The 20,817-nt window shown below is 36.2% G+C and overlaps 1 protein-coding gene across 1 annotated transcript in view; it reads right to left on the reverse strand.

The window, feature by feature from the left end:
• Nucleotides 1-932: 932 nt before the first annotated feature.
• Nucleotides 933-20,817, reverse strand: part of NEK1 (NIMA-related kinase 1) — a gene marked incomplete at its 3' end in the record, with an annotated part of 40,079 nt that continues 20,194 nt past the window's right edge. Inside the window, exons 18-33 of the mRNA XM_009878158.1 lie at nucleotides 17,936-18,019; nucleotides 17,311-17,394; nucleotides 14,346-14,423; nucleotides 13,549-13,644; nucleotides 12,871-13,053; nucleotides 11,340-11,405; nucleotides 10,992-11,226; nucleotides 9,756-9,908; nucleotides 8,912-9,094; nucleotides 8,211-8,331; nucleotides 7,938-8,020; nucleotides 6,731-6,948; nucleotides 4,702-4,853; nucleotides 3,603-3,814; nucleotides 1,443-1,576; nucleotides 933-1,065 (exon numbers count right to left, since the gene is read on the reverse strand). Of these exons, the coding sequence (XP_009876460.1) occupies nucleotides 933-1,065; nucleotides 1,443-1,576; nucleotides 3,603-3,814; nucleotides 4,702-4,853; nucleotides 6,731-6,948; nucleotides 7,938-8,020; nucleotides 8,211-8,331; nucleotides 8,912-9,094; nucleotides 9,756-9,908; nucleotides 10,992-11,226; nucleotides 11,340-11,405; nucleotides 12,871-13,053; nucleotides 13,549-13,644; nucleotides 14,346-14,423; nucleotides 17,311-17,394; nucleotides 17,936-18,019 (2,215 nt within the window). The remainder of the gene's footprint in view (nucleotides 1,066-1,442; nucleotides 1,577-3,602; nucleotides 3,815-4,701; nucleotides 4,854-6,730; nucleotides 6,949-7,937; nucleotides 8,021-8,210; nucleotides 8,332-8,911; nucleotides 9,095-9,755; nucleotides 9,909-10,991; nucleotides 11,227-11,339; nucleotides 11,406-12,870; nucleotides 13,054-13,548; nucleotides 13,645-14,345; nucleotides 14,424-17,310; nucleotides 17,395-17,935; nucleotides 18,020-20,817) is intronic.

A 20,817-nucleotide genomic window follows, 5' to 3' on the forward strand; every position in this document is an offset into this window, starting at 1 on the left:
ACTCACTGCTATTGCAACGTATTTGTATAAGAATTTAAAAGATGCATTAGTTAACATGCCTTAGAGTATTTTTTTAAAATTGAAATACATTAGTGATCACTGCACACATTATATATATATATATATATTTCTTCTGATTTCTCTAAAAATAATTGAAATTTCAGGTTTGTATTTTTCTCTCCAGTAAAGACTTTCATCGTTAGAAATCTAAAATCACATAACTGCAGTTAAATTTTTGAGATAGGAACAAAAAACCCCAAACAATCCCCAAGCCATTTCTCATTGATAGTGGTCTCTGTGGTATTTCACAGCATGACTCTGGAAGATCTAGGAACTCTGTGTGCCTCAGCATCTCTGCTAAGCCAGGCAGGGCTCCCAAGTGAGAGAAACTCTCTTCATGTATCACTGAGCCACCTGAAAACTAAGACAGATGGTACCTGCACATCCATTTCTTCTCAGAAGTAACAATTTTTGATAAAGAGCCACATGAAAATTTTCTTTTCAGAAAGGCAGTGATACTGCAACCCACTGAAAGTAGGGTTTTGGAAAGAACAATATTATTTTAGCTAAAAATTCACTAATTCTCAAGATATCTCTCTCAGAATTAACAAAAAAATTGTTCTAGCCTTCCATCTTCCCAATCCATGTAATTGTTTTAGAGAAATTGAATAATTATGCTGCACCTTTCGTAAGACAACTCTTGTTGCAGTTGAGTGCATATGTACATCCTGTTAAATCGGGGGGTTTGCATGCTTAATCAAAGTTTGCCATGTTTTGTTGCGGAAATACAAATATCCCTTGTGAATAAAATATAACTTTATCAATTTAGCCAGTTGATGCAACAAAACACAGGTATGTTTTAAAAGTATATTAGAACTTATTGTTTGTGACCAAGAAGGAACGTGAGACAAGCCAGGACCCAGTGAGATTACCTTCTTGGTAGGCTCCATCTGCCATCACTAGGTGAAGGATTTTGGCATACAGGTGCTTGTGTTCGTTTCCAAGAATATTGTGAACTATGGTTGAACAAATATCAATATTTTCGTCTTCATCTTCATGTATAGCCTGGGAGAAAGGACAATTCATGTTGCCAAAATTAAAATGGGCATAGAATGAAATAGTTCAAATATATTAAATGCAATTCATGGTTAAACCCTCAGTCTTCCTCTTGAATTCAGTGGCATGGTATTTTCCCTGTTAATATTTTAGCATGTCAAAACAGAATCATAGGATGGCCTAGGCTGGAAAGGACCTTAGAGATCACCTAGTCCAACCTCCCTTGTCATGGGCAGGGGCGCCTCTCAACTAGATCAGGCAACACATGGGGACCGAACGAGGATAAAAGACAAAAGAAACAAGCATTGATTCTAGTGACACAATATGATTAGTTACTGGCACAGTAAACAGCCCTAGGTACTTTTCTGTTAAAATATTCCACAAACCTTTATTTTCTCATAAACTTCAATGAATTTATCAAAGCCTATTTCCTGCTCCAGGTTGTATCTCAGCTCTTCCAAATGGCTGAAGATACTATCGCATTCTTCACATTCACTGGCAATCTCTCCATCACTATTATCTATAAAGAAACAAAACAACAGTAAAAACCTCTCAATTTTCTGTCTGTCCTAATGGTGCTTCCCTGTCTCTAAACTTGAAAGCCATAGACTTCTAAAAAAATGCAGGTAAGCTCAGGAGCACTAGGCCATGTTGGCAGATGTTTGGAACAACCTGCAAGGGAACAAGAACAGTCCCTTTCTTGATAGCAAAGAAATTCTGAATCCCAAATGGGAAACTTCTAGCCCTCTCCTCTAAAACCCAATGTTAGTAGGTCAAGTTCCATTGAACCATCCCCCCCCGTTTCTGGGGTGGAACTGCTGCAGGGGTCAGCAGCTGTCCCACGCTAGGGAAAAGAGCTCCCTAATGAAGAAGCTGTCATCTAGCAGAAAATAAGGACGTGTACATTAAGAATCAGTTATTTAATTTCTGCACTGAGATGCATCTCATTCCGTGGAGGAAGTCTAAAAGAACGCAGTACTAATTTAGCTACGAAGTCCCTCATTCTTTTATGAACACATCTCCTTTGCGTAGAAAATTCAGTATGCCTATCGATGCAGTACGTGAGAGAAATCAAGATGATTTTGCTTATAGGCTACAGAAACCTTACAAATAGATTTGTAACAGTCAAACACTAGGTAAGTTTACCAAAAAAACGATCTATTTAAAAGTATAAGATAGAATCCCTATGTAAAATCCTATCATAAAATGCAAACTGCTTTTGGCCAGGAAAAATACTTCCCTTAATAAATACTTGAATTATGAAAGGAGTTATCTACCCAGGGAAAAACAGACAACTTTTTAGATTTCAGGGCTTATATTATTACATCCTTAAAAAACAAATATTACCCGGTAGGTCACAGATTTTGTGAGTTAGTATCAGAACTCTACTACTTTCAGTTCCTATACATGACTAATGTAAGGTATAATCCTGACAAAATCCTGTATCAACAGTCGCATCAAATAAAAAGATATCATTGAAGTTGTATATGGGTTAAAAACTCATTAGTTGACTTCTAATCCTGTACAGATGAAACTTCTAAATCCTTTAATCGATTTGTTTTCAAGTTCCACCTGCTCCCCAGAGTTTTGAAGGCCTTCCTCCCGCCCCAACAATGAAACCTGCAATTCTGATGCAGTACCATGGATCGAGAAGGTGAGACACTGACACCAAATACCGTGATGCTTGCAACAACAGAATCACAGAAGCGGACAGTACTGTATGTTATCAGTGTATAACATCAGTGTTGTCACAAGAAATGACAGAAGATGGGATTACCTAGGCTTAGTCTACCTTAAGATACATCTTGGAATGTATTATATAGATCATATATTACAGGTATATTCCAGATTTCCAATTTGTTTGTCTTCAATAAACAAAAGTTACACAAAAGCTGTGCTTTAGATTAGTTATTGTTTTTTTAATCTTTTTATACCTACATTTCTACATGCTCACTATTTTACAACAGTAGTAAAATACTTGATATATCAACCAGAATTTAAAAAAAATAGAACTGTGACTTCAAGATACCATTATGTAGAGCTAATATTAAATGCTAAAAGCAGTAAGAAATTTTTCTGTCTCATTTTAGTTTGACAGCATTAATAGCTATTTTGGGCTAAGGACAAGGTTAACAACTGCCTCTTAAATTACTTAATTGTAATGTAAGCTGGATCCCAGATACTCCAGTGATGTCAATTGCTATTTCTTTTTCAGTCTTTCATTGCAGTCATGAATTATTCAAAACATATGATGTGCACAGTCTTTGATCTTCCCTGAACACAAGTTTTAGACAGCTAGAAAAAGAGTGACTTATAATCACTGCCTAACAAATAGCCAGCATTTAATTTGCAACATTGACTGTTGCTTAGATGCTGATCTTAACATTCAGGAAGCCTACATATTATCTGATTTTTTAGACTCCTGTACAAAAACTATTAATTAGAGCTTTGTTTCATTATAAGTATACAATGTAAAAACATTATTATATGTTTTAATTGTTAACATCAATAAATAACTTATAAAACAGGCATAACAGAAATTGTACCTGACTGCCATTCTTCATTAAGTGCACTTTCACTGCTGGGGTTATTTTCATCTCCTTCATCCAGCTCTGTACCATTTGTTACGCATTCAATGACATTGGCCTTTAAAGTAGACTCCTCCTCTTCACTGAATTCCTCACTAGGCTGCTCCCTAAGCAATTGTTCCATTGAGGCCCGGAGTTCCTGCAAATCTGTATCTGCCTCCACAAACAGACTAAAAGAAATTGATATATAATTTTAGAATTAATCCTTTACAAGACATACCCTGTAGAACGAGCTTATTTCTTTTGTTAAGCGAACAAACTGGAAAGCCAATGTGGCTGGAAGGGAAAGGGGGGGCGGGGGGTGAAGAGACAAATATTTGTGTCCTCAGTCCAACATGATTCAAATATTTATGTCCTCAGTCCAACATGATTACAGCACTGACACCACTATATCATGCAAGACAAAGGGAATAAAAATTAGCTAAGCAAATACCAGACCATTTCATAAAAATATGATGATGCTGATAGGACCTCAAATCAACTTTATTAGTAAGGTAATTTCAAAATCTTTGCATTCATGCAGTCTTACAGAACCGTGGCAACTACAGCTTTTCCAATCTAGATAAAAAGTAAGAATAGATACACCAGATAGTTTCATCCCTGCAGACTAGCCAAGCTGCAGGCAAGAGCCAGGGTCGAATTTTGAAAGAATTTGTGGGACTTGAAGGACATCCCAATACAACAGCAGAGAAGATAGATGAGTGAGATTACCAGAACATACCAAGACAGGAAATATTTAAGAATCTTTATTTCTATAAAAGTGGTGGCCATCAAATTTGATCTGCTTCAGGAGAACGCAACGTGCAGAAGCCAGGCAGAATAGCGTTTTGGATGGCTTTTCAAAAGGCAATTCAGACAGCTGCCGTAAACAGTACCCCCCATTAGCTTCTCAATTCTCTGGAACATGACTCAAAGCAAATGGTGATTCCAGACAGAATTTTTCAAATTCAGGTAAAAGCCCCATGCTGGTATACTGGGTATAATTGTAAGTGTCTAACCAAAACTATTCTTGATCTAAAATGCCTGTTGAAATACTTGCTAAACTTGATATACTCACATATCCTCAGAGTCCGAGGGTCCTTCTTTGGCTTGCTCATCTTCCGTATCTATTTCAAGACTGTGTTGATGCTGCACATCAGCTACACTGGGAACATCAACTAAAGTTCTGTACAGTTTATAAAGATCTGGAAGTGAACATGTTCTTAACATCTGCAAAGGTAAGAGAAAGCCTGTTTGGTTGCAGTACTAAAGACAGTCAGAGGTTACAAAATACTTCAAACTGGGATTTGTTTGGTCGTTTTTCATTTGAAGGGCAATTTCAGAATAACAATGTGTCTAGCACAGATACTCCAATTGTTGAAAATTTGACATCTTGAAGTTTGTATCTCAGCTAAAAGGAAACCATTCTTTCTGCCTTTACAAGTTAAGAGTAATTGAAAAGCTTTTACAAACATCAGCTGACATACAGATCCTGGTTTTGTCCCAATTTGTTTATTACCTTGATGACTAACGAGAAGGAACATTGCAGTAGATAAATTATATGCAACTGTTTACAATGTATGTATGTATGTTAATCACTTACAGCTTAGAACCAATTTAAATAGCTAACAAAGGAGTATTTTCTAAACTGACATTTTACTCTTTCTCTGTGTTTGGTCACTGAAAACAGTAACATTTGTTTATGGCATATTTCAAGGCAGTTCCATAGTTTTAGAAATAAGTTCATTACAAGCAGCGTTAGAAAGAGGTTCAAATTACAACAGATATTGCAATGGAAATAAAGCAACATGGAAACAAAGTAACTGTCCGCTCAGTGATCTACCAGATCTCTATTTTAAGAAGTTTAAGAACCCCAGAAAATTACTAAATATGCACCAGAGTATTAATAAACCAAGAAACAATACCTAGTCTGCACTAAGATGTTTTACCAACAAGCCTCATATTCCTTCAACAGAGCTCTAAATACATGTATGTTACGTGTTTGCTCCTACTGAAAATCTCTAAAATTTAATGAAAAGAAACAGTTCCTCAGGTGCAATTTATACCAGAACACTGTATACAAATACATGCTCAAATATCAATTCTCTGTCAGCATACGGCCAGAATATTATTGCCATCGAAGGAGTAACCACCCTTTTTGACTGCTACTACCAAAGTGAAGGAACAATCAGAAGGCTGACTACCCCATCTGAAAGTTTCCAGGTGTTTTGAAAAATGCTTCTTTTCCTATTAGCCTCCTCCTGTTAGCATACAGACCTGCCTACAGACAGGACACTAACTCTCTCTGCCCTGCTCCCTGCCAATGTTTTCCTTAGCTTCTGGGCAAGAGCTGCAGCAGAGGAATATTTGGAAAATTCCAAAAAGTTACATTTGCAGATATTGCAAAGCAGTACTGAATGTTTGCTTGATGCAATCAAATGCGGGAAGGGAATTTGTTGCTTTCTTTCATCAAATCTACTGAGCAGTAACACCACCACATCGGTCGCTTTTTTCCAAGTTCTCTGCTATTATCTAGAGCTCGTCTGGTACCGCATTAACAACTCTGAAATAAACACTTATGGACCAAAACATATGCCTTCAAGAAAGGACTTAGTTCCATTCACTCTTCTGCAGTCTTCCAGCTTCACAGCCAAAACCTGTGCTAGTTGGTTAAATCCTAGAGGAAAAAAACCAAAACACTTGGTCACCAGAAATGACAAGGTACCTCTGCTGCTCTGGTCCGCATTTGTGTTTATGAAGGCAAAGAAGCAGTAAGTCTGAAAAACTGTACAAAAGCAAGAAAGCAGTCAAGGAAAGTTAAGAACTTCCTCATGGAACTCCCTCAGTTATGTTTGAGCGAAGTGCTGGAATTCCTGCATAAACACCTGAACACAGAATGGTGAAACCAGAGACCCTCACTGCTGCCCAAGTGCTGCTGATGCAAGGAACACGGTGCAGTCACTCTGCAGGGCAGGCAGGGCTAGACAAATACAAACACTTGCTCCAACAGTTAGGCATCTGTTCTGGCCTCATTCAGCCTCAATAAGAAAATAAGAATGATATCACTATAGAAAAACAAGTACTCCTTTTTAGTCTTTTAAACTTGCCTTTGGGTCATTTGCATCAAAAAGCCCTGTAGAAAGTCCAATTAACAATGAACTTTTGCCTTTAGTTTTTGCTGGTGATATGGAACGTGAACGAGGTACAAAAGGCTCCTCCTGTGAAGACTGAGCCGACAGAACTGGTGAAGCTCTTGGCACAGCTGTGGGCTGTATTACCCTCTGGAATAAGGGTTCAGGTTGCAGAGGATCACTGGAACAAGTTCCTGAAGTGATACAAGAAAGTTTGTTACAAATCCTAACAGAATAAAAGCCCCAAGCGTTTAAGCAGAAGTTAACTAAAGGGAATAAAATTAATTATTTCTGTTGTACAGTTAAAGCGAAAAATAGAAAGCACTGTAGAAGTATTGAAATCTCTTTGGATTATTTTAGTACACATATTATACTGTGAAATTTTTCCATTTTAACTTTCTGATAATATACAGCCCTCAGCAATAGCCTCCTCTGTTCTCATGCCTTCTAGTTTCTCACTATCCAGTCCATGCCTGAAATAATAGTACCATCCATTTTCATCTGTTGCTTCTTGCCTTGTACCAAATTTCTTCAAAGCTGCCTCAACATAATTTGCCCAAAGGAAGAAAGCCTCAATTTGCATAAGCCAACCATAAATAGATGCAATAGTATCACTAATAACACTTGACAGTATTGCAGGTGTATTTTCTATTCTACTCTAAAATACGCAGATCTTCTGAAGTTACTTCAAAGACCTCCAAGAGCAAGAAGTTCTTCTATGCTATAGATAAAGGATTATCATTAGCAGCTGCTTAAAACAATTTTTATCCAAGCTGCATATTAATTTGAGATGTCTATAAACAAAGTAGCATTTTAAAGTAAATAATCAGATTTTGTAACATTTAAAATAGTTTAAATATAAAATAGTTTAAAATAGTTTAAAATAGACATTTTAAAAGGTTGCAACATTCAGAAACTTGACATTCCCTTTCAAGTATCAGTGTGGACCACTGTCCTGTTACTGTCCTGTTCATCTATACATGGTGTAGCTCTGCTGTTGTATGTTTTCTTTGCAAGCGGCAAGAACAACACCTGCAATTTTGTCTTCCTAATACATCAGAAATTTGCTTTTTAGAAGTATGAACTAAAAAAGAAAATGAAAATGGAATACTTGCTCTTTTGGGGCTAGTGAAGAAGTGAGATAGGATGGTTCAAGCACAAAACAAAACAGACTTTGACTGACCTTCTGGAGCTTCCCTTTGTGGTTGCACCTCATCAGGCACTAGTTTCTCAGAAGGTGCCTCAGGTTTTCTGTAATGTTGTGCCCTATTATAAGATACCACATCCATAGGAAACACCATGTAAAAATAGTCATTAGTCTACAGTAAAACTAATATGGCAGACAAGCAACGAAGCTTTAGCTAAGCTTAACATTTTAACTGGTGTATCTAAGCCCTACTAGATTAAGGCTAGTTGTCTGAACTGGAGAGAGGAATCAGTAGAAAAGTGTACTTACTTATCCTCTTTCTCTTTTACCCACACTTCATTAACAGTGATTGGAAATTCCTTCCTGTTCTTACTCTGGTGCTTTTTATCTTCTGTTTCTTCCAACATCTCTGCTTCCAAATCATCAGGCTCTAAATTTAAGTCATACACCTCATTAAAAATGAATCCAAAACAAACAAAAACAAACAAGAAGACAAGAGAGACTATACATATTAAGATTACACTTAAACCCTTCAGCTTTAATAATTTTCTGCATTTTTCAGAAACAACCAAAGTTTTGTAACCCCAGAGCTAAAAGTTTATTTCTGATACAAGGAAAGTATGTTCAAGCTCCAATGAACTAAGTCTTCTAAAAACCTCAGTAACATTCCCTGATGTGTCAGCAGGGTGCTGGTAGCATGCAGAGGAAAAGATTCCAGCACAGCTGATGAGGAGAAACAAACAAAAATCCAACAATTTGAAGGATTTTAGAATTCCACTTGTATTCTAGAGAGTTTTCTACAAATACATAAAAAATGTTTCTAGGAATTTACAAAATATATTAGCAAATCAAATTACAACACAGGCATGGAAAGCACTTGGTCTTACCTAAAAGGTGTTAAGAAAGAATTGCACATTACTTATGGGAAGATATAAAATATACAGAATCATTACTTCCCTCACTGAATTGGAAAACAGATTGTAATTAGAATTACTACTGAAATTACTTACCGTCTAGCATAAGAGGTTTGCTTTGCATCTGAGTAGGTCCAGCTCGTTGAGATTCTTCTGGTATAGTCACGTCAGCCTCTGTGACACCAACTGGCACTGAAGACTGAGCTCCAGCAGCAGCAGAAGCTTTCTCTTCCTTCTCTGATGAGGACTGGTGATCTCCTTCAAGAACTTCTCCAGTACCTAACACAGAATTAGTCTATTATTTGAACAGTGCTTTGACACAGTTTGATAATAAACTACAACGTGGCTACAAGGTAAGTTGAGAATTTTTGTTTCTTTAAAGGAAAACAGAATGGAAAAGTCTTATTATAACTACTATGAAAAGCTAGAAATATTAACTGAATTCTACTTGCTACATAACATTTATTCCAAGTATAAGTTAGTAGTAATGGTAAAGTCCTTTTTTTCTTGGAAAGGGCAGAAAAAAAAGCAACAGCTGACCAGACAAAATCCCCTGATATGGTTGGTCTCATACTAACAAGAAGGCTATAGGACCTATCTAATACACTATTCAGTTGGTGACACCCTTTTTAAAAACAGACTTGTTTCTATCAATAAGCAGAGTCTGAGACTTAAAAAAAAAACCACCCCAATAAGATCCTTCCCTTTCAGCACGTCCCTCTAAGTTTAATACCACTAAGTCTGAAGTATTTTGGTGTCCACCAGCATCAGTTTGTGCTGACATTTCAAACATTTAGAACTGAGGCAACACCCAGAAGTGGAAAGCAAAAGTGAGGATAGAATATATGCTTCTATGACTTCAAAATTGTTCTCAGTAGACAAACTGGCCATCTGGCATTTCCTACACTTTGCAGTGCAGATAATTACCAGCTGTGCTCACCATTTACTACGTCTAGTTCCTCAAGTAAGTCAGTTTGCAGCTGCAACTCTGCTTCTCCTAGGATCTTCAAGACTGAATCAGTAGGGCTTTTGCCCCACACTTTCCTGTGAGGTTCGCCAATATCTAACTTAATTACTTCCCCCAGAGTTTGACCTGTTGGGATGCAAACAGAAATACAGATACTATTAGAAATTAGAATCTTTTGTTCACTTTCTATATAATAAACAACCAACCAACCTCCACAAAACTAAGAATTACAAAGCCAGAACTCATGTCACCTCACTCCAAGTTCGATGGCTTAAAGACTGTGCCCTAAAGTCCAGAGTCTTTCTTCTGCCAATTCCATTTAATAATAGGAGTTATTCAATGCCAGTTAACATCTGCAAATTAATAGCAGATCTTTTCAGCAATTCCAGCACTCCAAAAGCAAACAGTATGAAAAAATGTTTTAAACTGGCATGAGTGGTCTTATTTTTACCTGAAATGGGAAACTAGACAGTCTCTTGTTCTGCTATCCTTTGATATTTGTTTCTGTTATTTCTTTCTCCAAGAAAAACAGAGGATATAAAGCAACAAAGAAGAACAGAGGAAAAGAGTAAGTTTCTTGGTCTTCAAACATCCTAGCTGTGTATGTATGAAGTAAGTCTGTCACATTCTCAATGATTTTTTCTTTCTACAATGTGGAATACACCCTTGATAAGACACACAGAAACAGGGAAAAAGGTCTGTCACCCAAAATACAAGAGAAGGCAGGTAGAAAATTTGAATAGACAATTTTGATTAAAAAAAAGGAAAAAGTTAAACAGGACACAGTAAAATTAACAGAAGTAAACTGAGAAAACCCTCAGTTTTTATTGTTCTACAGATAATATAAAAGGATTTAAGTCAAATGAGAAACTTTCATAGATCTTAAGTACTTTTTATTCTTTCTGTTAAACTAGTGCCTTTTTAAAGACACTCACAGAGAAAGTTCAAAGAAAGGAACCATGCATTTAGTTAAGTAACTATTTGCTGAAATTCAGAAATTATTTGTTGGATCTCCTGCAGTCCATTTAATTATCTTATTACTTATCCAAGGGAATACATAACCACCTGTTTTTTAGAAGCAGATGACACAAAACTGATAACAAGACAATAGTAATAAAGAGTACTTGCTTTACAAAAACAGACACTACATGTGGTGAACTGACCTACTAATATCACTGTAACAAAAGGAAAAAAAAAAAAAGCACTTACGGTCTGTTCCAGAGAGAGAATCTTCCATTGATAACTGAGCTAGAGGAACCACCAACTCAGACGCTGCAGATTCCCATTTCTTGCGATCTCCTAGAAGTGGATGGTCGCCGCCTTGTTGCTCCTTACCATCTTCAGACCCAGCTGATTCAGAGGTATCTTTATACTCCTTTTTCCCTTTTTCATCTTCTTGAGCTTTAAGATTTTGATTTAATCTTCTCAGTATTTCTCTTTTATTCTAAAATAAGAGCCAATATATATTGGTAAAGGCAATGGTATTTTACCTTAAGAAAGGCAGAATAGTACCTTTCTTAAAAGAAAATCGATGAAACTGAATACAAGACGACATACTTGCATTGCAACATCTGGCTTTTTTATTTCCTCCTCAGCTTCATGGATAGCAGTTACATTTTCTTCCTTTATGTCCAAGAAGCAAGAAACACAATGTAGAAGAGTATGTCAGAAAAAAATAATCTTGAGAATATTAACAGATGTAATAATGAAAAATCACCTTTAAAACCTTTTAAATGACAACTGCAGACAGACTGAAACAGAATGTGTGATATTTCTGTTTTTATGGGGCTTCCTAAACACAAGAGTTTCAAGGGCAGCTTCCATCTTTGAACTGTTCACTGACAGTGGTGAGCAACAAATCAGACACAGTTTAAGCAGACAAGTGAAAGTCCAGAGCACAAAACACGTAGAGATAAAGCTAGACATGACCTCTACAGGAAAATGCTACCCAATGCCAATGCTAGAAATGAGTAAAAAAAAAGTTGTGAGGACAGAGTCAAGGAGCACCTGTAAAGAAAAGTAGAAGGAAGAAGAGACAACTTCAGTGATATATAAAATAATCAAACTAAATATTGAAGGCAAAAACGTAGAACTTATAATCTTTGTGTACAAGGCTCATCTTGTCCAATTCTTATTGCTCCAGGTGCTTACTTTTTGTCAGTCACAGTTACCATCTTGTACTAGTCTAAGACAAACTATCCATGTGGAAAAAAAAAGGCAATGATTTAAGTATTTGTCAAAACAATTTGTATATTTTTCGATCTATCAACCAACATATTTCAGTGTATTACATTTTACGTACAGTACGTAGCATTAAGTTTCACTATATTCCCTATGGTCAAGACCTGCAGGGTTGTACAGAGTATATAATCCCACTGAAATCCAGAAACAGATTAGGAAAACCCACTAAAGTTAGCATTCAAATTAACACAGGTTCTGCTGAAAACTCAAATTGTGCAATAACTCATTCATATGTTTAGTTTCACAAATGTTACTTAAATCAAATGGTGGTAGTCGAGGTACACGTGTGAGCATTTACAGTATCAGGACCCAAGATCACAGAAGATAGAAATTAGGAAGCTTCTAATACTATTATAGACAACAAGAGACAACACTATTAGATTCAAGTATCTTCAACTTTATATTCTCTCTTCTATTCAGCATATACTTTCAAACTCACTGCAAACAAGAATGAATAGTCCTATTGCTCAAAATTAATTTTCTCACTTCCATCAGGCTACAAACTCCTTAACTTCCCACTTGAAGAGGCTGATGAAAATGCTGGTTAGTTGATGTCTTCTTCCACTAATCATGACTGCCTTGATCAAAACTGAACTTGCAGCCTGGCGTTCATAAGCCATTTTGTTCAAAACTGACTGAGTTTGAGTTTCAGCGCACAGATGTATTTCAACAGCTCCCAAGTTTTGGTTTCTTTTCACTTTATTTTTTTCCCTTTCCTTAATTATGAGCAACAAGCATCCTTAATGATTTTTTCCTCTCTTCTACTCATTCTTCTAAAAATCCTTTTTCAAATCAGCTTTTATTGGTTTTTTATCATTAATTTCAAGCTCTTAGCAAAAGTACCTACCACACCCACTTCCTTCAAAGCAGAAGTCATGGAGATGACTGGTGTACTGGGTGTACTGGGCTTCATTGGAAGCTGTGGCTTAGGAAGAGCTGCTCCAAGCTCTTGTGGTCCATGCACAGGACTGTGTTCTGTAGCTCCCACGTTAAAAGGCACATTAGGATTCTTTACCCCTTTCGCTATTAGCTGTATGGATTCAAATTAAAAACAACAAAAAAAGTCTAATTAAAACTTTGCACATTAAACACAGTATTATCAATTAAGCTCCTGTAAACCTTAGAAAAGGACAGTAATACAACTGCATACGTGAGCTACTTCCCGCTTATCAGCTTCAGAACATTCTGGGTTTTGTAGCAATATATAACTAGCTGGACTTGTCACTCCACTGCACACAGAAGCAAAAGAAGATTAAGTACAGTCTAGTAAGTTACAGATCATTAATAAGATACTTAAGGTGATCTTAATAATGCTTAGCTATGATGTTCTTAAACTTTTCAACCAAATTCTTCACTCAAGTATACCTAAGATTAGGCTTCTAATGAGGGAATTCTGGCTGACAGATGCTCTCCTCAGTTTCAGAAGACAAAATTATCTAAGCCTGAAAAATCACAGCATAGGATTTTAGTTATGCAAAGACAGCGCTCCATACTTTGGGCATATGTAACAGATTCATTTTCTTACATGTTCTTCCCAGGCTCTTCTCTCTCTTTCATACGCTTCCTTTCTCTTTCGCTCTAACTGTTCTTTCAGAACTGCAGCTCGAGCATTTGCTTGGGCCTACAGTAAAAAAGCCAACCAAAGACCAACTTAAAATCATAAAAAGCATTAGTACGCCATTCCGTTAAACATTTTAAAAAGAAATATTTTGGATTACTTCATATTCCTTTCTCTCACTTATTACTGTATAACTCTGAAGGGAAGACTCCACTGACAATCAAAATCACCACATAAGTATAATAACTGATCTTCTATGTTGAAAGTAATGGCAGCTCCTCAAAATTTACAGTTCTTGATTTGTATGCTTATATTTTTAGTGTATGTAGTAATCTTAAACAGCAGTGTAAAATTAGAATCTCTAAATTTGAAGCCAAATGCATTAATCACGAAATATTCAGTTTAAACTTTACAAACTTACTCAACATAAACACAGAAAGCTTCAGTTGCTGTTTCACTTCTAGTTTTAAGATAAGGCAAAACGGTATTTTAGTGATACCAAATTGCCTTTGGGTCTAAAGCTAACCTAGAAATACATGTCAAAGGTAGCAGTAAGAAAAATCCTTGTCTTGCTATGCTATGTCACAATTTACTTTAAAATTACTGAGATAAAACAGAGTTGTTACCTCAGTATGGTTAAAATAAAAACCTCTTCTTGTGGGTGTGTGAACAAAGTATTGATAGCAAAATGAAATGTAAGACACTTCATGATATGAAAGATATCTGAAAACAGTAAGTTCCATCTCCTCCCTTCCCACAATTACCTTCTGCACTTCTATCTTTTTGCGTTTCAGTTCTGCTTCCTCGCTTGATTCTTGACCATCAGAATTGGCAGCTTCATTCTGCAAAGTAAGAGTTCTTAGAGAATTAACATTAATTCATGTATTTAAAAGGTACATGACTTAAGTGACTACTTGGATCATTTAGACTGACTGTATGACTAATACGAGTCATAACTTCACTAGGTAACTCATTCAAATGTAATGCTTACTTGGACAAAATTTCATCTTTGAGATTTGCAGGGGTTTGTGGTTGGTTGGCTGGGTTTGGGTTCTTTTTGTGTTGGTTTTTTTGGTGTTGTTTTTGTTTGGTTTGGTTTTAATTTTAAAAGACACGAAGCTGTTGCAAGCCAGGAAGAAAAGTAATGTGCCTATTGTTGCAAGGGAAGTGACCCAAAAAACCTGAGCTTTCACCTGCCTCCCCTTATCACTGTCACATACTGTGCAGGTAAGGTATACAATGAATGTTTGATGCTCTAGAGTTCCAGTTTCTTCCACTGCATGTGCTCCAAATAAGTTGCAACCGGCTTGCGGGGGCAAATGGTAACAAGTAAGAATATATTAATGTCTACCCCTGAAATCTCTGGGCTTCAATCTCTCTTACTTCTTTCCACGGTCTCTGCATATTTCTATTTACAGAAGACCAACAGAGCTATGCAAAAACTTTCTGATTGGAGTATTTTATTGTTCGTGACCAACTTGTGCAGATCTTGTAGTTAAAATGAACTATTTAAAAGGCCTATTTAGTAGGCTACTTGCAGTATAAGAAAAATAATATAATTAGAAAGAATTTGGCAAGACACAGATAAGAATTTTAGGTAAGTTTTAAAGTGAAAGTACAACTAGAAAGAACACTAGAGATGGAAAACCTTAGAAAAATAATCTGACACTCTTCACAGGCAAACAAATTAATATATCTATCCATCTATAGTGCATAAAATAGGATATTACGCAGTATAGGATATTATGCAGTAGTGATAGGCATAAAATTTTTAATTAAGATAAGTAAATAAACATATCAGTGACAAGATTTGGTCTGAAATGGCATTCCTCCAGAAGAAGAACCTCCACACCAAGTTTGCATCAGAGGTCATCAAGAAAAAGCATCTTAAGACTTCATCTCTGAATTCTGAAAATTAGTTTAGCCCTACTTCCTGGAAAAAATATTGATCTATTCTGTGTTTGTAGCTGCCATACCCCCTGAGGCATATAGCACTGCTCCAGTTAAGGCACAGCCACTAGGAAAAGAAGTTAGATTCCTAATGCGCCTAACAATCCATACAGAGAATTAATGTCATGGTCACCCTAACTACTTTTGTTTGGTTTTACTAGCACAAGCAGCCTTGGCCTCTAGAGAAAAGGTTTACTTCTGCATTTAACCATATTGCAGGTAAAGCATGGATGGTCCTAATTTTGAAAGGAAGTACTGAAGTTGCTCAGTGAAACAAACTGAAAGGAACAGCACAGCAATGGCTCTGCACTTAGTAACATTTTAGCACTGTTGTCAGTATTTTAAGAGTACTGAGGATACACAGTAAGATTTTGTAGGGCTGCGTGTGGAGATGACTAGCCCCACTGCAGCAGTTTTGAAGCCCAGAGAAGACAAAAGCTATGAGTGAAATTAGCACCAGATATAATTAAGAAAGCATAGGCCTATGGTGCAGCAACTTCACATTTTATGAGTCAGCACTACTGATAAACGTCTCTGACCAGCCCCTACAGCAACTTTATAGACTCACAAGACCTTGATTTTCCTCATACCCCTTAAGACAAACTTAGGTTTGTTGGTCCCATGCCAGACTTAGTCACTAGCACATCTTATAAAGTTGTCTCAGATAGAAACATACCTAACTTCTGCTCTGCATCATCCATTTTAGATTTAAAGGGGCACAGGTTCCTCTTCAATGCACTCAAGTTTTGCACCTCAATCAAGAGATTGAATTTGTCTCTCTTTTGTCTCACCAGAGACACAATCAAGGTTAAACAAAATAAATAAAACAATTCAAAGGAAGTAACTAATATAGAAAAAAGGTTAAAAAAAATAGTAGTACTTCAGCATTAAGAAAAAAGAACCCAAAAGCTAGAGCATAGAACTCTGTTTAGCTGGGAAGGTGGTCCAAGGAAAACTTGTGACAGCGGGCATGCTCTTGCCTTGTATGTTCACTCACTAGACCTAAGATGCCTGAAATATACCTACTATGGAGTCTGAAAGGGTGAGACAGGCCAGAAACATTTCTCTGATTTTAAACAATGTGAGTATATAAACAGGTAATCACTTGAAGAAACTCACTCTATTAAGACAAAGGGACAGAAAGGGGAAGAACAGACAGGACTACAAGACCACCCAGTAGGTTAATGACAAGATGGAAACAAACTCCAGAACTTATTTACAACATAGATTGCCTCTCATATGAAACTTTTTTTAAACAAGTAAATGGATTGTGTGCCTTGGATTATTCATTTGACACCTTAAGGAGTGTTCATTCTGGATCTATATCAAGAACATATTATTTTGGTTTTGTTGTATTACAAACATATTTTGGAAAAGTTATGTTTAAAAAAGGTGTATTGATTCAAACCGAGCTTATGCCAGTGATTTCCAACTTTTATACACACTATGCATATTCCGTGTAAGCACTGTCAAAAACTGAATTCTGGAGAAGCTGCTATAACCAAACTCAAACAAATATAAACATTCTAGTGCATGTTGAGAAATTTACGTATCAAACTGAGATGTAACTTGTCGTCTTGTTTTTAAAACATTGTTAGCTTACAGGCACTGAAGCTGCATATTCTGGAAGATGGAAGTTCACGAACTGTGGAAAGAATTAAATGTCAAAGATACTTCTCTACATATAAACTGATTATGAGAAAAGTCTTCCCACAGGGATAAAAGAATACATACCACAACCAATTTCCTCAAGTATTTAAGATTATTCTTCAAACTAACCTTCTCTCCACGAAGTTTTGCTCTAATCTGTTGACGTTCATTGAAGTTTTGTAGCCGGATCTGTCTTAATCTTGCCAAGTACTCCTAAGGCAAAGAAAGAAAATAAACTTCAGTTCTACTGAAACTGTCTCCACTATAGTTAATTTAAAATATATAATATTCCACAAGAAAATAAGATGGATGAAAAAAAACTACCAACACTATTACTATTACTGTATCAGGATTTACTAATCTCTAGAAAAACTCTCATCTAGTGAAAATAAACTGGAATGTACGTTGCTCAATATTAAGCTTTCATTACATTTTATGTCATTGAAAGCTAAAATTGTTATACTTATCACAACAGGACTAAGATATACAGACTCATATCTATATTTATGCACATTCAAAAACCTCTGAAATAAAGTGATGTAGATAACTATTATTTTGATTATTAAAAAAACCCCCACACAACAACAAACACATCCAAACTGTAGCACTTTACACAGTAAATTATTTCCTAGGAATTTATAAAGTCCTTTTATTTTGTTACACAGATGAACCATGCAGGGAAACTAGCCACAGTTAGGGTCAAAATAGTGCCATTTGTGTGATGAGCAAAGTGGGAAGCATGCAGCAAGCATACCTCTTCCTCCTTGTTTCTGGATTTCCTTCCTCTTGCAGAAATGGACCTGCCTCCATAGATATCAGCCACGTTTTGCAGTGTACCCTGTTTGCCATTTAATGGTATCACATTTAAGGTGGCTGGGGCGATAAAATTGACTGCTTTATCCAATAATTGTTCACTTTTAAGAAACCAAACCCATGAATGATCTGCAGATGTTCTGAGGTTAATGGATAACCTTTTTCCATCTACATGAAACATGACTGTAGTAACTAAAAATCCTGAGTAACCAAAGACACAGACTAGAGCTTTAAGAATATAATTGCTTTCTCCCTGCAATTCTAACCTTCTGTTATGTCAGAAAGCCTAAATTTTGATGGGGATGAATTTTTCTACATCTGGGGCACACAGTTGGCACTTCTTTTGCCACTGTTGAGCCAAGCCTAAAATAAAAGTGTAATCTTTATATGTTCTTAGATTAAGCTTTTTCCACAATGTAGACTTTTAAAAACATATACTACAAGTAGCAAAATCAAAAACCTAATAAAATACTTAAAAATATATTACATCTAATAAGCCATGCGAAATGCCTAATATGTATGCATTCCTATTGGATAGTGTTGGTTAGTGGGGTGTACTCAGTGTCTTAACTCTCACCAAGAAGATTCAACCTTTAAGAAAGTCCAATGCAAAACAAGAATCATTCAACTCCATGCTTCCTACTTGGATTAAAATCCAAACTATTCAAAGTATTTTGTTTATGATACACCATAAGCCTCTGCTGAACAGGTTAAAAATATCTTGATTTGTTGACTCAACGTACAGTAAAGACAGTAAACATACACGTAAGAGTTACATGGACCTTCTGCCTTCTGAAATAACAGGGCTTTAGCCTTCCCAAGCTTGAGTGTAGAGAACTGTTGTAATTAAATACTAGTTAAGTTCTTGATAGAGAGTCAAATATTCTGGCTAAATAGTCTCACATTGAGCGAAAATCAGTAACTCAAGGAAATAGCACATTTCTGCACTTTTGTGGTTTAGTAACTGGGGGATCAGAGAACAAATTACAGGAATTATCCTGTGGATAAAAAGTAACATACATTCCTGTGGAATCCATGAAGTCTCATTTCAGCTTGAGCATTAAGACCTACAAAATGGAAAGTATTTTTCCATATTCACCTTTTCTGAAAATATTTGGGTTTATTCTGAAGTTTTTAATACATAGTCCTGAGATTTACAAAAGCTAACTGGCACTATTCAAGTCATCTCATTTCTCTTCATTCTAGCATTTAAGACAGTTTAGGTGTTTTCATCAAACTGAACAAGATTTATATCACTGCTCTTAAACAAGAAAGAAACTGGAAGCAAGATTTTTGAGAAACGATTTTCTTTCTGTAGATTGTGAACTTGTACTCCTCTGCTTACATTAAAATTTTCAAGGGCCAGGAGGCAATGCTTTGTAAGGCCACACAGCTACAGTGAAGTAGCAAATTAGGTCAATGGCCATCTGAAAGAAGAGATGACTGAAAGTATCAACTCAACTACTGAATCAAACTTTAGACTATCACCTGAAAATTAAAAACGACAGCAACTATATTTAATAGAAGCTGGATAAAACCATATTTAACAGAAGTTGGATAAATCAGTGCAAGTCATTTAGCTTACAATTCCCTATATGACAAAGAGCTGCACATTAGTTGATGATTCCTACTGATTTCTCCTCTCAAATCTTCAAGGTCTGGACAACAGTTCTATCCATATATGAGAGCTACTGCCAGATGGTCAAACTGTTTTCCTGCCAAGTAGAAGGAGGCTGCTGAGAACTTCTATCAACAGCAAATGATAATACATGAGTTTGGAACCCTGGCTTTGAGTTACAAGTATTAAGCACCTGGAAGGTACTTTTACAACCATTCAGTAACCGCCCTGTCTTATTACGGCAGCACATTTGGGCTCAGTTGAATACATTAAAGAAACCTGAGAAACATTAGCTTGAATACTTGAGTATCTTGCACTAATTGATCTCATAGATTTATCTTAATGCCCAACAATATCAAGAACAAAATGGAAGCACGTATTGATGAAGACTACTAAGAAGAGGCAGTCTTAACACGAATTGTTCATATTTTCAAAATTACTTACTGGTCTTGGAGGTTTTAAAAATAGAACCATAGTTTTGAAGTGGAAGATTCATGCCTTAAAACATACAGACTATTCGTAAGGATACTTCACCCTCCAAGCAGTGAATCAAAGTATCTAAGAATTGCTTACTGGAAGTGAAATAATCCCTGAAACAAAGACCTGCCTGTAAATCATGACCTGATATTCAGACAGAACTCAGGAGATGCTTCTGTAAATCTGCAGTTGGTCTCATCTCACTGCAATGCCAGCAAAGTCAGTCATTTCAGCAGGGAACAGCGATACTGTGATTTGGTTGTACATGAATAGCATGGAGAAGCACTCAAAAAGCAAAACTTTCCACTTCATCAAAATACACAGCTCAACCACACCAAGTCTAGTGCAAATGAGTCACTTTCAAGACATCTTTACTGCAAAATAAGCTTCCTAAAGGAATACTGAATTCAGAACTGCAAGCATAAAGAACAAAGAACATTTCATGACATTGCCCACTAGTTAATCTCTAAGGAGTAAAGGTTTTAGAAGCATCAATCTTAACAGAGAGATGCCGCTATAATACCTTCCAATAAGCGGAATGTTTTTGTAAAACACAGAACTGTATCTGACCATTAGTCATATTGGTTTTATCAAACTTAATTTTAGTTTCAAGCTATTGAATAGTAGTTTAATTTTGACAAAAACTTTAAAGCTATGAAAAGAATGTAAATGAATGTTCTAAAATTCACAATCTCAAGTTAGACACATGCAAAAAAAAATTTCCTTCG

This window comes from Apaloderma vittatum, unplaced genomic scaffold, assembly GCF_000703405.1.
Source record: "Apaloderma vittatum isolate BGI_N311 unplaced genomic scaffold, ASM70340v1 scaffold18411, whole genome shotgun sequence".
Classification (NCBI taxonomy): domain Eukaryota; kingdom Metazoa; phylum Chordata; class Aves; order Trogoniformes; family Trogonidae; genus Apaloderma; species Apaloderma vittatum.